Source organism: Carettochelys insculpta, chromosome 1, assembly GCF_033958435.1.
Source record: "Carettochelys insculpta isolate YL-2023 chromosome 1, ASM3395843v1, whole genome shotgun sequence".
Lineage (NCBI taxonomy): Eukaryota > Metazoa > Chordata > Testudines > Carettochelyidae > Carettochelys > Carettochelys insculpta.
The window spans coordinates 234,609,935-234,624,532 of NC_134137.1; the positions used below are offsets into that span (position 1 = coordinate 234,609,935).

At 48.0% G+C, this 14,598-nt stretch overlaps 1 protein-coding gene across 1 annotated transcript; it reads right to left on the reverse strand.

The window, feature by feature from the left end:
• Positions 1-340: 340 nt before the first annotated feature.
• LOC142007100 (tapasin-related protein-like) lies at positions 341-14,305 on the reverse strand. The gene is made up of 8 exons (XM_074983634.1): positions 14,030-14,305; positions 13,847-13,926; positions 12,631-12,882; positions 5,247-5,522; positions 4,210-4,551; positions 3,669-4,004; positions 2,834-2,929; positions 341-2,342 (listed from the first exon to the last, which is right to left on the reverse strand). The coding sequence occupies exons 2-8, from the start codon at positions 13,893-13,895 to the stop codon at positions 2,305-2,307; spliced, it is 1,389 nt and encodes a 462-aa protein (XP_074839735.1). The 5' UTR covers positions 13,896-13,926; positions 14,030-14,305; the 3' UTR covers positions 341-2,304.
• Between the last annotated feature and the right edge of the window lie 293 nt (positions 14,306-14,598).

A 14,598-nucleotide genomic window follows, 5' to 3' on the forward strand; every position in this document is an offset into this window, starting at 1 on the left:
TTTTCTTTCCTCTGGGTTACACTTTACACTTCAGGGCAATAGCCCTTTACAAAGCAAGGTTGGTTATGAAACACTTCTTTTTATCTTAATATTTTTGAGAGTAAAAAAAAAGAACAGAGAAGAGACATATAATAACCAATAAACCTCTGTTGTGATAGGTTACCTTGCACTTACAACCTTGCACCCCTCCTGAGAAGTGGTAGCACAATGGAACCCCACTCCCCAGACTTTCCAATGCAGCTGAGTTTGGAATTAAAGTGCAGATGTGTTAGAAAAATAACAATGGGTTTTTATTCAAAGATCAAATTCAAACTAACACAAAGTGCAATGAATACCGTGTCTCATTTGAGCCAGCTAGAGTCCCACTCCTCCTTGCCCCCTTCCTCTCCCACCTCCCCAACGTTCCCAAACACAATTTTTCAGCAAGATGGTAACAGGGGATATAACTGGCTGTCCTGCTGGAGCACCTTTTTGTTAAATAATTAAATATCCATTGGGCAAGAGATGAGAAAAAGGACTCAGTAGCGCAGTGATCAGAGCACTCAACTGGGATGAGGGAGAGTCAGGCTGCCTGCTTCAAAAATACTTATGTTGAGTGGTAGAGCTTCAGCAGGGGAGAGAGACCACCTCAGCATCTCAGTGGTTAGAGCACTCAGCTGGGGTGTGGGAGACTGGAGTTTCAGTGCCTGTTCCCACTCTGGCCAAACAGGGATACAATCTTACATTATAGGGGAGTGTTCAGTCCTCCCTCCCACCTCTGACAATGTGATTATCTACATTACTGTAGCACACAGGAGACTATGTTGCTGGCCAGGAGGACCCCACGAGGAACTGTACAAAAAAAAAAAAAACAGCTCCTAACCCAAAGAGCTTAATATTCAAGCAAAAAAACAAGAAACTTCTAGGGGAAATAAAAGGAAACAATGAGACAACAATGGTCAGGGTGATCAGCATTCTAGCTACCATTGATATATTACAGCCATCACAGAAAAGGAGACTTTTGCAGAGGTAGATGCTTTGTGGATGTTTACAGGGAGCCCCTCCCAAGAGCGCTGAACAGCACAAGGAAGGTAGGGAGATGCTTTTCTGAAAATTTAACCAATGGACAATAACAGGTGGTCTGAGAGGCCCACCAGAGATGACCATCAGGAGCTCAGTAGCAAATGAGAGATGACAGGTAGGGTGGGAAAGGGACTATAAGGTGAATAGAAGCAGCTTACATTTGATGTGATCTAGAAGGGAGAGCCAGTAGAGAGATTAAAAGATAAGGACTCCTCGTTCAAAGCGACAGCACGCATGCACACACACACACTCTCTCTCTCCCCCACCCCCGCAAAGTTCTGACCCGCTTGCTCCTAGCTATCCTTTATCCAAGACTTCAGCTGATAGGTATGCTCTCAGCTCACCTCTCAGAACAGGCCCTGCAGGTGATAAGGGAAGGGTATTGCCAATGCTGACAATACTACTGGGGTATGCATGTGGTGGGGAACCACACAACTCCATGGCATCAGGATTAAGGTGATTTTGTGTATGCCCACTGGCAGAAACATAGGTTCTTAGGGGACTTTTTCAGTAGAAATTCAATTCCCCAAGTAATTTAGGCAGCTAAATGATTTGTCACAAGCAGAGCAGAGGTTTGAGGATCTCAGTGCTGATAGCACACTTCAACTACCTGAAGAAGGGTTCAGGAGATGGAGAGAGGCTGTTCTCAGTGGTGGTAGATGATAAAATGAAGAGCAATGGTCTTAAGCTGCAATAGGAAAGGTCTAAGATGGATATTAGGAAAAACTATTTCAGTAGGAGGGTGGTGAAGCACTGGAATGGGGTATCTAGAGAGGTGGTGGAATTTCTATCCTTAGAGGTTTTTAAGCCCAGGCTTGACAAAGTCCTGGATGGCTTGATTTAGTTGTGATTTGACTGCTTTGGACTAGATGGCCTCCTGAGATCACTTCCAACCCTAACCTTCCATGACAGTGATTTCTAAATTTTGGACTGAGATGCCTAAAATGACTAAATCTTTTTGTGGGTCCAGCTCTGTGTATATGAATGTGTGAGAAGAACAGTGTTACAGTGAAGATAATGATATAATCCCCACCCACATGATGAGACACTCTTTTTTTCTCTGACTCTATTTTCCAGGGTTACCAGGATCCTCCAATCCCTTCCTACAGAGCTGCAAGACGGTCACTCGTACAGGTGACAGCTCCACAATGAAAGGTTAGTTTTTGAGTGCCTGGATCTCCGTTTGCGATGGAGTTCATCAGAGGAGGCACAGGAATAAGGGTAACTGAAGTCACTGTCCTTTCATCCTGAAGTCTTCAGAGATTCCCCAGATTTTGGATCTATTGAAAAGAGAGAAAAATACGGAGATTCAGAAAGACAAATATGATCGTAAAATGTCATTCCCTTCTGCGTTCTGCAGCCACCGAGCTGATGGGGCACAGAAGTGCCAATACCCACCAGAAAGAGGCACTGGAAGAAGAGAAGCTGAGTACTGACTATGCAATAACCTCCCAGCTACTCCATTTCCAACTTTTTCCTTGCACAACAGGAAGGAGGGAGGAGCACTAGCTACGAGGGCCCCTCCCACATCCCCCAGCCAGGCCCTCTCCCAGCAAGGTTAGCCTAGGGAAGGAGTCAGGAGAGCGGGTTGTGAGGGGGCTTCCAGCTATGCTACTCTGCACAGGAAGCACTGTAAGTGGAGTGGCAGGGGAGCTGGCTGTAGCAGGTGCTCCTGGCTGCTCCAATCTCTGCCTCTCGCAGCTGGAGCACTGCAGGGAGCAGGACCGGAGCTCTGGGAGTGGGAGAGGGCAGAAGGGCTTTACACTCTTACCAGGTTTACTTCTCCTGAGCACGAAGCCAATGAGAGCCGTGAGAAAGATGACAGTAGCGACGAGCGTTCCCACAGCCCTGTTGGACATTTTTTGCTCTGTGGCAGAAAGAAGGGGAGTCAGGGACCTGCGTCTGTTTCAGAAGCTGAAGTCTTCTCAAACCACTCACAAAGCACGGGGCTGGGACCTCTATGGGAGCAGGGGTGTAGAAGGTTCTGGGGGAAAGATTAGGTTCTCAACAGGGAGAAGTGACAGCCCATAAGGTAGCGTTAGGTCTCACTGTGGGGAGAAGTGCATGGTGGTGGGAAGGGCAGGGTGCGCTTGCAGGCACAGCTGGCTGCCCATTGGGTAGAAGAGTGCCACAGGGAGCAGAGGCAGTGCTGAGTTACTACTGGGGAAGGGAAGGGAGTGGGGAGCAAAGGTGGCCATGTTTTCCTGGAGGACAACAGAGGATCAAGTTTCAACAGCCTTTGGGGCATGGAAGGAGTCCTAGTAAGGAGTCTGCTGAGCAGGATCAGGACCCAAGTGCTGACTCTTCACCCCCTTGAAATCACTGTCCCCTTAACAGTGTGAGGTGCTGTACGATGCAGAGAATATGCTTTTCTGAGAGCTTTAGAGATGCAGGAAGAGCCAAGGAAGTGGGGCTCAGATGATGGGAGGGCGGGGGAGGGAGGAAGGGATGGGGAACGAAGGCAGAGAAGGGAATTGGGACAAAAGGGAGGATGCTCCAGTTGGGATGGGGCTCTAGTAACCCTCACTGAGAGGTGAGGAGCTGGAGCTAAAGCAGAGGGCTGAAGCAAAAGGCAATGTGGGGCATCACCCTCCTTTCCCATTTACCTGGCGGCCTGAGCTGGGCACTAGCTGTGATTGGCTCTTCGAGGGCAAGATGTGAGACATGGCAGCTGTAGGTGACAGGTCCCAGCTCCGAGGCTGTGTTGATACTCAGGTACGAACTGACGCTATAGGTGCCATCCTGGGCTTGCCTATGGCTGGAGAAGTATGTGCTTGAACTTGTGCTTGAAACAGGGACTTTGTCCTTATCATCAGGGGCCTGTTGTGTCCATGTCACTGACACATCCAGGGGGTAATAGCCAGAGATTTCACAGGTCAGGGTCGTGACTCCGTTCCCCTCATGTGACACCAACGCTGGGAACAAACGGACTCTTGGGGGCTCTGGAGGGGAGTAAACAGGAAATTAAATCCAGCCCATGATAAGCTTTGTTTGTGGGGGTGGACTTGTACAGGGGAGTCCTCCACCCCCACTGGGTGGGCCCAGGAAAGCCAAGAGGGGAACAGGGAGGTACAGGGAAAGGTCAGATTCCCGTGAATAAGGCCTGTCTCCCTGACTGCCCATTGACTGACAGCACCATTGCCTCACCAACTAGCTGCAGCTGGATAATGTTCTGGGCCTGGTGCAGGGCGGTGGACACCGAACAGATGTACGTCCCTTCATCTCTCACACCCACACCCTGCAGGCTAAGTGACGCATCTCCGATCTCCAGCAGCCGCACCATATCCACATGGGCCGTTGGCTGTTCTGCTTGTGCCACGCCCCCTGCTTGGTAGTGGAACACTCGACGCCCGCTGCCTCGGTACTGCAGCCTCCACTCCAGCGAGGCCAGCGGAGAGCTGGGAGCCAAGCCAAAGCTGCAGTCCAAGGTGACAGAGCTGCCAAGTCGGGTGCGCAAAGTAGCAGTGCGAGATGCCAACTGGAATTCAACTAGAAACACACAGTAGGAGAAAGACAGAGAGTAGGGGTAACTATGAGGTTATGAAAGACTGCCCCACAGCAGGATATCAGGGACTGGGTCACAATAAGCTCCACCCACCTGGAGGAAGTGTGCTTTGTACTTATTGGCTATGCTGAGCTGACGGGTATGAGCTGTGCATCCCCAGAGGTGATCCCATCCTGCAGGCTGCAGAGCTATTAGCAGGATATGCACAGTAAGTGCACACTGCTTGACTTGCTACGGCAAAATCTTAGCAGATGCAGCACTTGCCAAAGGCCACAGTGGTGCGGCAAATAATGGGGACCGTGGTGGGGAGAAGAAGAGGGACAGAACTGGGGATTCAACGGGCACAGAAGTGGAAAGGTAGAGTGACCAATAGGGCACATCAGTGGCCCGGTGGTTATATCTTGGAGATGGCAGGAGACCCAGGGGGCCACATGCATTGCAGCTTCCTTCAAGAAGAGAAGGATTTTCTATGCTGCTGACTCGCACAATGTGCAGTTCCCATCTCTAATTCCTTTAAGTCCCTTACTACAGACCGGGGTGGTGTTCCAGGATCTCTCGCTCCCCTAGCACTCCTTGATGTGGAGACTTAGTCCTGTGGGGTCTGGCTCCCCTTATGCTCTTTGTCGTAGTAGGTGCATTTCAGAAATAAGGTCTTCTCCCCTCATTCTCCACTCCTTACCTGTGGTCAGCACTGTGCCCTCATGGCTTACAGGGACCTTCAGCCTTGGGTGCAGCACAGGCCCTTTCTCATCTTCTTCCCTGTCACTGCTGACCTTCAGCACCAGGGCTATGCTGATCCCACTGGACAGCTTCAGGGTCCCCATGAACCAGGAGGCCTGGCTGAGCCCTTCATCTGCCAGGTGTACGGTGTAGGGGGAGATCTCACAGGTCACCTCCTCCCCAGCACAGTCTGCATGCAGCAGGGATTCTGCATAAGGGATGGGTACCAAAGTTGCTGTAATGAGACGGAGAAGACACACAGTTTGATGAATGGAACTAGAAAATGAGAATAAATTTCAGCAGGGACCTAATGTGGCAAGACACCAGGGCTGCATCTCCACCCAGTGTAAAATGGCTCAGGCTAAACAAGAGCCTTAAAATGAAGCACTGGTCTCTCAGCTTGTTTATGTGCAAAATTACTTGGTGACCCTTAAGTGACCGGCCACGTTTGGGCACGTTAGAGGGAATTGCTTGGGCACTTGAACAACGTGGTGGGGTACGTGGGGTGGAGACAGGATCCAGAGACCCTTTCAAATTGTTATAGGGAAATATGCCTCAGCACAAACAGGCTAAACCACTAACCCCACACCAAGAACTGAGGAACCAAGTGAATTGGGCAAGTCTAAACCAGTCAGCAACAGAATTTACTGAATTGCTTGCAGACTGCACTATCTGCAGCTTTACCCCTGTCTAAAATTGACAAACATGAAAAACCTATACAGAAAAGATCCATGGCCTCTGACCTAGCAGCCCAAAAGCACCAGTTGCATACCTTAAAAGAAAAAAATAAGCATGAGATGTATGGTTGTGCAAAATGGGGAGGGGGCCTAAGAGGGGCTGCAGGTGAAGAGAAGCAGAAGCAACCAGGATGTGATGTGTCAGGCCTCAGGTGGAGCCAGCAAACAGCAGGACCATAAAAGGGGGCAACAACATAAGGAGGGGGAGGAACTCCCAAATCCTGGAGAGACCGGATGCTGTCTACAACAAGGACTGATCACCCTTCGCTGCTCCTCCTGCCTGCTCACAAGTTAGATAGAGTAAGCCACGGCTATAATTACACCAGTTTCAAAACAGCAAAATCCATCCCAGTGGTGCAGGTCATCACCGAGAAGCAGCCCTCCTTTTTTTTTCCCCAGTTCAACACTTCACCCACCTCTCACCTCCACCCTTATTTAGAACTTGGAGCACAGCATATTTGCTCCTCAGTTGAAAGAAGATCTTGTGGGGAATGAGGGAGTCACATGTATTATTTTTATAAATATCATGTAGGCACCAATTTACCTGTATGTTTTAACTGTGAGGCCAGAATGGGTGATATCAAAGGATACTGAGGGAAACCAACAGGGAACAAAACAATGTCAGACAGAAGGTACCTTAAGGGAGCAGTAGGGAGAGCTATACATTGGAAATGCCTACCTGCTTATATATCAACTACATGGAGTAAGGTTTATTCTTTCCAAGCCCAAACCTAGGACCAAAGGCGATGCTGACTGCTGAGACGTGAAAGGTTCCAGCCATAAAAGGAAGAGGTATTGAGGGTACAGCAACAGCTAGGAATGAGTGTCTGTCAAAGAAAAACACGGGCTGCTGCAGGGGCTGTCAGTTTTTCTAGCCGAGGTGTAGGGATTTTTGGCCTGTGAGGAACTTATTCAACACTTGCAAGGAAAGAATAACAAGTAGGTAAGACAGAAATGTGTAGACCTCTGTTATTTAATACCTCGTCTCTGCTTGCTATGTATCTTTGGGTGAATAAACAATGCTTTGTTTGCCAGGAGATGCTTTAGAGTCACCTTAATCCATCACTGCCACAGGCTCAAGGATGAAAAGGGCCACTAGGCACCAGTGGGGCCTGTTGTGTTAACATGGTTTGGAAACAAAACTTCCACCTATTGATGCAGTCCCAGGGGCTGGATTGTGGGCCTTCTCCCTTGAGAGAGGTGAAAGAAACTGGATTTCGAGTAAAGGGTGCACTTGACAGGGGCAAAAAGGGATTTAAAGCCCAGCTTGTTCTTTAACCGTTTGTAGGGTGCGAGAAGAGTTTGTAACGGTCTCACGAGAGCAGTCCGACCCCTCTGTGAACCCTCAGAGGAATCCTATGCAAAAGCACGCTTGCCAATACTTCAAGGCTACACGCTGCAAAACAACTCATCCTGCCCCACAACACCTGCGAAACAAGGCACGCTTGCCAAGACTTCAAGGCTATGCTGGCACTAGGCCACAAGAGGTAGTGATAAGGAATGCATAGGCAATTTTAGACAATCTTATGTTAATGAGTTTAGCTTTATCAGCTAGTGTTAGGAGGCCTGTTACAGAGCCTCTCCCCGAGTGAAGCTCTGGCACGTTGGGTCTTCCCCCACGGGTGACTGCGGCACCTCCAGGGCTCCCGTCGCGGGTGTCATGCACTTTCAATAAACCAAATATAGCACTTTCCTTCTGGGTGCAGCCTCATTTCTGGGGAACCCGAGCCTGGTTGGCTACACTGTTACAACTCTTTTACAAAGACCTCCCTAACTACCACATCAGCTACTGCTACTGAAGCAAGGGCAAGTCTTTCTTGTTGCTTTCAATTCTCTTCAGCTATACTCCCATGACAAAATATGGGACTGCTTTTAATAATATGTTAATACTGTGTACTGGCTTGGCTCTGCTGAGGTGGCTTTTGTATGAATGCACTTCATTATGGGCTTCCCAGGCAGATAGAAAATGATGGCTCAAGCTGCTCCTGTAACCGCTTTCCAGGTATATACAACATTGTCTTAAAGCCTCTGCTGAAATCCAGCAATTGACATTCTTAAATCCCCTGCTGAAATCAAATTGCATGAGAATCTCAGCTTCCATTAAAACAAGTAAGTTTCTACAGCTTGTTTTTGAGGAGAAAAACTTGAAAACATGACCCAGATACATTCTAAAAGTGTAGAATTCAGAAGGCAGAGAAAAATTAATCTGAAATCTATTAATGGAAAAAACTTATGATTCTTTGAACCAATCTCATGATTTGATGGGACTTAACTCATGATTGTTGAACTCTGTATTGTAAATACTGCATCCATGAGACTTGTGAAGAATGATGCCAGAACTGTTAGCTCTGATAACTGCATTGATCCCCACACAGCATACAGAACTATCATGACCACGAGGGGCTGAAGCTTGTCAACACTTTGAGAAACACCTCAGAGAACAAAGACCTTGGAGGGTTTAAAAGGATATTCTCTCCGGGTTACCAGGGAGAACCAGACTCAGACACAGTCAAATGGAAGACTGTATGGTGCAGGGGGCATTTCAAGAATCTGAATCTGTCTAGGTCACCATTATGGGATGGTAGTAATTTAGGCAAGACAGACAGGCATCTCGGATGTTCTTTTAAAATCCTCCACCCCCATCACACGCCCTCCTTTGTATAAATGGGTAAGCAAAAACATTTAGTTTTAAAATACTTGATTATTTTGTTGGTCACTATCATTGGTCATAGGCTCCCAAGAGGGGAAACACAGACTTCCAAAACCTGTCTGGACCTGCAGCAAGATAAGCAATTATCAAACATGGGCCAGTGGTCCTTGCCCTGACACAAGTATTAGAAAAACCACAAAAGAGGCAAGGGCACGAGGCCCAAGACCTCATTTGGGTTCTCTGCGAGAGATTAGAAAGGGCCTGTAGTGCAGGTTGTTGTGTCGCTGTGATATTCCCCTTCTTGCACCCTCCCCTCTCCTTGTATTCAGGATGAAGTGCAGGTTCTTCCACCAAGGAACTCTGACCTCAGTTGAAGGCAGCAGGCCCTGCCACTTGGTGTCTAGGTCGGACATGAGGCCAAGGGACTGTATGGATCGCGGGGTCCCAAATTTCATTACACCAAAACCTCTTTCTGACAACAAAAATTATCATAGCGGGGTGAGGGGAATTGAAGTGGGGGAATGAACTCTTAGTCCACCTGAATTCAGCACTTCCTCCAGGTGGGAGGCCCGTAACCCTGAGCTCCACCTCCCAGAACTAAAGCCCTTGGGCTTCGGCTTCAGCCCTGAGAAGTGGGGTTTTGGCCCCAGGCTCCAGCAAGTTTAACACTTGCCCTGGTGACCCCATTAAAACAGGGTTGCAAGATGAGCCAAATGTATAACATGCCACCAGTCTGAAAGGTGCACAATGAAGAAGGTGGTTGCTGAGCCTTGTGAAGAGTATAACTAATTTTGCTCCTGGTTTGATGCACAGTCATTCTAATGATATGATTACATTTTTAAATTACTCATTAGATGTGATTTTTCTCTGCATCTATCAACAGGTTTGAACTCAGGGCTTTCAGTTCTACAACACAGACCTTGACCCATCCTCAATGGGCACTGCAACAAGACACCCATGACCAGCTGGTGCCAATGGACTCAGGCTTGGGGAGATCAGGCTGCAGGGTTGTTTGACTGCCATGAGGACTTTCAAGGTTGAGCTGGAGACCAGACTCCAGGACACTATGAGATAGAAGGGTCATAGAGCCTAGGCTCTAGCCAATGGCCAAAAGTCTAAACTGCAATTACACAGCTGTACTACATGAGTTCACAAGCCCCAGCCAGCTGGCAACCACCAATTTTTAAGTGCAGTGCAGAGATATCCAAGGAGTAACTGATAGTTGAACTATCCTGCCGAGTGTCTAGAGCAGGCACTAGACCAGGGGTGGGAATCGTTTTTGGTTCAGGGGCCACTGGCCCACAGACAATCAGTCAGGAGCCACACAAGTGAGAAGCAAAACAACAACACCCTCCCTCGCACCTCATGGATATGGACCCCGACCAAAAAACAGAAAAAAAAAAAAGACGCTCCTCTCATTCCTTCTAGGTGCTGCCATTCTCCCAGTTAGGAGAAGTGGAGGGGAAGGTGGGACAGAAGCACACGGAGCCACTTCTCCTCCCACGCCAGACAGAGCCCATGGGCCAGATCCAGCCCCATGAAGCTGATTCTGGCCCAAGAGGCCCATGAGGCTCAGAGCGCCACATCCTCCCACCCGGCAGCGGGCTGGATGCTGGGGAAGGGAGAGAGCAGAGCACCAAGCCTCGCCTATCGGATCCAGGTGAACCACAGGCTAGATCTGGACTTAGACTTTTGTAAGATGTTTAACCCCGTATTGCATGACACGACGTTTCCATATACAAACCAGACAGTCTCTGCACCAAAGGATGAATGGACATAAATCAGAGATCAGGAACTGGAATACAAGTGAACCTACAGAGGAACACTTTGACCTCCTGGGACATTCAATAATGGATTTAGAAGTAGCCATTCTTCTACAAAAGGATTTTACCACAAGATTAGAGAGGGAGACATCTGAACTGGAATTCATTTACACATTTGACACCTTTATGCTGGGCTTGAACAGAGATCTTAACTATCTTATGCATTGCAAGGGCAATTTCCCCACTTTTGATACTCACGGGAATGGGACACATTCTATTTAAAAATTTGTCTCATTAATTGATCCTACTGGTGACAGTTAACCCTTTCCCCCGCTTCCCTTCTGCTATAGAAACTCTGGATTCTTTTTTTTTTTTTCCCATTCATCTGAGGAAGTGTGTTTTATGCACAAAAGCCCATGGCCTAATCAACTGGTTAGTCTCTAAGGTGCCACAGGGCTGCTTGTTATGCATGACAATGTGGTTAAAAATGAGCATTGACACAGTATCAATAAAGCACATGTCAAAGGGACTAAGAACTGATTGACAGATCTCGAAGACTTATCAACAGGGAATCATTACTGAAAAAGTATTTTAATGGAGTTCTACAAGATAGATTCTAGACCTGATGATACACGTTTTTGTCAATGACATGGAAATAAATATAAAATCACTACAATACAATTCTTAGATGACAAAATACTGGCAGCGTGGTCAATAGCAAAGGAAATGGAGCAGTCTAAAGAGTGATCTAGACCACTTGATAACCTAGGCACATTCAAACAATTTATGCTTGAATACAGCCACATGCTAAACTATATATATCTAGGAAGAAGAGAAGTAGGTGCTAATTATGGAACAGAGTCTGTGCCCTGAAAACAGAGACCATCAGATTTAGAGGCAATAGCGCACAAACATTTAATATCAGACTCAGTGTGATGCTATGGCAAGAAAGGTTAAAATGTGATCCTTGAACTTAGAAGTAGGAGGTGACATACTGCTGCATGTGCCACTGGTGAAACTGAAGATGGGAATACTTGCACAGATGTGATGCCCACGTTTTGTATAAACGTTGAAACTTTTGTAAAGAGGCATGAAAATGATTGGGCTGGAAAAAAAAATCTTACAGTTAAGAGACTTAAAGTGCTCCATCTGCTTATATCATCTCCAAGAAGAGAAGAGATTGTGTGATTGCTGTGTTAAAGGCCTGCGCGAGGAGAAAATGCTGGGTGTGAAAGAGTTCTTTAATCTAGTGAGCAGGGCCTCACAAGCAACTATGAGCTGGAAATGGGAGCCAGCCAAATTCTAATGAAAATAAGACAAATTTGCGAACAGAGGAAGTTATCAACTCTTGGAACGACTCTTGGGTAGTGGCAGATTTTCCACCTGTTTGTCTTTAGATCAAGACTGGATGCCTTTCTGGACACATAACAGCCACGGGGCTCAACAAAAGGGTTAAGGGGAGAAATTTTATGGCCTGTATTATACAGGATATTAAACTAAATTATTAAATGGTCCCTTCTCTCCTTCAATTCTATGAATATATAAATTAAAATCTATAAATATTCTGGTAGGGTTTTAGCCACAGCATAACCCCCCCATTCTGTATGATATAGTTTACTCTAGTGCAGTCATTGTCACCTCTGCAGTTTATTTAGATTTCAGATTCCATCAATGAAAGTAATGGATTTATCTTTTTTCACTAGGATTTGTACCAATGCCTTATCACAGAAGGGACTGCCACGGTAATTAATTGATAAGTGCATTGCCCAGATGTTGTGTTGATGGTGTCATGTTGGTAAGTAGTGTTTTAGTCACGCTGGTCCCAGGATTTTAGAGAGAGAAAGTGGGCGAAGTAATATCTTTCATTGGAGCATCTTCTGTCTGCTGCACAGGGCTGTTCTCTGGGTCGCAAGGAGGGCTCTATGTAAGTCAAAATTTTTTCTCTTTCACCAAAGCAGTTGATCCAATAAAAGATTTTACCTCATTCAGCTCACCCCTCTAAGGTAAGTAACACAATAGGTAAAGACTCTGTTTCTATCTAGACATAGCCCTTTACCCTGCTACCTTTCGTTCATCATATGTCCTGTGAACGCCTGAGCCAGGGCTCTGTGTTTTGAGTCTGTGCAGATACCAGTTTACACGTGGATATCTGTGGCTTGCATGGCAATTCTCCTCTCCCCAGCCCTCACTCACCTTCCACTTCAAAGATGAGGGGCGAAGTGGAGTCAGTACTTGTCCCTGGTGCCTCATAGTCGGTGACACTGTCCAAACTTCCATCGTCGGCAACGCTGACACCTCTCAGCACTAGCGTGGCTGGGTCTGAGGAGAATGATCTGCCGAAGCCAGCTGGAAATCCTCCCACAGCTTCCTCTATATAATCACAGTCCAAGACTACATCCACAGAGCGTAACTGGGACCCTGGGGCCAGCTCCTCTGGCAGCTCAGCTGAGAATGAAAGGAGCCAGCTGAGAGGTGAGGTGCACATACATACACGTACGTACATTCTGCCCTTTGGGATGAGACATGGGGGACTTATATCTTATGCTTTACTGGGGCTGCCCTATGGAAAAGGTGAGCCTAGGAGCACCACAGCATTCCCCTCCTTTCCTGGAACTCCTCCCTAGAAGTTCCTCTTCCCATGGCATGATTTCCCTCACGCCGTTCCCCACTGACATCCTTCTGACAGAGTCTGGGAAGAGGTGGTGTATCATATGGGCCTGTGGTGCCTGAGACCTGGGCCAGGGCTGGTCTCCACCAAAGTTCAGGGCCAGGTTTCCCCTGGCCTTGCCTGCAGCCCTCCTATGCTCCCCCACAGGCGCATGTCCTGGCCCCCCTGCCCCCCTGTATTTTCCGTACCTCTGCTTCCTCCAGCCCTGCCTGCTGCCCCCAAGTGCTTGAACATTCCCCAGGGATCACCACTGCAGTGGAGCCAGAGCAGTCTCCTGCTGCTCGCTCTGTGGCCCGCAGGTCCCTGAGGCCCAGGGTGCGTGCATGTCTCAGCACCCTGCTTCTGGAGGCTCTGGGAGCAGCACACCGAGACACTGATACCCCCTGCATATCTCCCCTCACTGGTCGTCCCTACCCAGCACCCTAACTCCCCCCTCCCCAGAGTTCAGGCAGGAGGGGAGAAGAGAATTTGGGGGCAGGGGGGCAGACTGCAGGAATTCTGGGCACCTCCAAAATTTCTGCAAATCCGCCACCCCCAGCCCCTAGCACTCCAGTCCCTCGTGCCCATCAGTTCCCACTGTCCCAGCTTCATCACAAGGTCCATCCACTGGGGTGGGGGGGACAGAGGTGTCATTTGTCCAATCCCTTCTGGGGCACAAACTGGCAAACACATTCCCTCCTGCTCCCTGAGCCGACACTGCACCTCCTGAAGAGGTGTCTCTCTAGACACCCCGAAACTCACCCGCCTCCAGAGCCAGCACTGCGCAGATGAGGATGAGTCCCGGATTCATCCTGCCCCCCAGACAAGGGGTTCCAGGGTCTCTAAAACACAAGAAACAAAGCGCTGAGTTAGTCTCAGTGCTTTTGGTTTCACTTTCACTCTGCCAGCCAGAAACAGACTGGAGAGAATTAATTCCTTCCGTACCGAAGAGAGGAGCGGAATAGCTCGAAACCCGTGGAAACCAGATAACAGCGGATTGCAGGGTAAGGTTGGGAGGCATCTGCAAATCTGGATGCTGGAGCCTGATAAAGCTGTCCTGTGTCAGTCTCTTCCAAACTCCTTTTTATGCCACATTTTCTCTCTCTCTAAGGCTCTGTGCAGCCATTTCCGTCTCTGTGCAGCTGAATCGTTAAAGGCATGGGAACTCAATCAATCAATCAATAAAATTTTTAAAACATTGCAGGGTGGTGGTGGGGGGAGTTGCTGATCATTCTGCAGCTGAATAGTAATGCTTGAGCGTTGTCTCCTATGAGTCACATGTGACAGACTGTGTTCACTGGCTGTGACGTGAATTCCTGGAACAAGGGGAGTTTCTTCTGGCAATGAAAGCAAATCTGGAATTAGAAAGTGAAGGGGAAAGAATCCAGCAACTCAACAGAGAGGAGTGAGCAAGAGGCTGAGCATTTCAGAGATGTAAAAACTTGACGAGGTTTCTCTCATACACTTAGGCTGCAAGAAAATGGCATTTTATTCGAGAGGAGCAACGATGGCTA

Bases quoted from the DNA above. Each gene is read 5' to 3' on its own strand.
- LOC142007100 (XM_074983634.1), bottom strand. From the start codon at position 13,895: ATGAATCCGGGACTCATCCTCATCTGCGCAGTGCTGGCTCTGGAGGCG. The intron at 5,523-12,630 runs GTGAGTGAGGGC...GTCTCATTACAG, and splicing joins CCTCATCTTTGAAGTGGAAG to CAACTTTGGTACCCATCCCT. The intron at 2,930-3,668 runs GTAAATGGGAAA...TTTCTGCCACAG, and splicing joins TGCCCAGCTCAGGCCGCCAG to AGCAAAAAATGTCCAACAGG.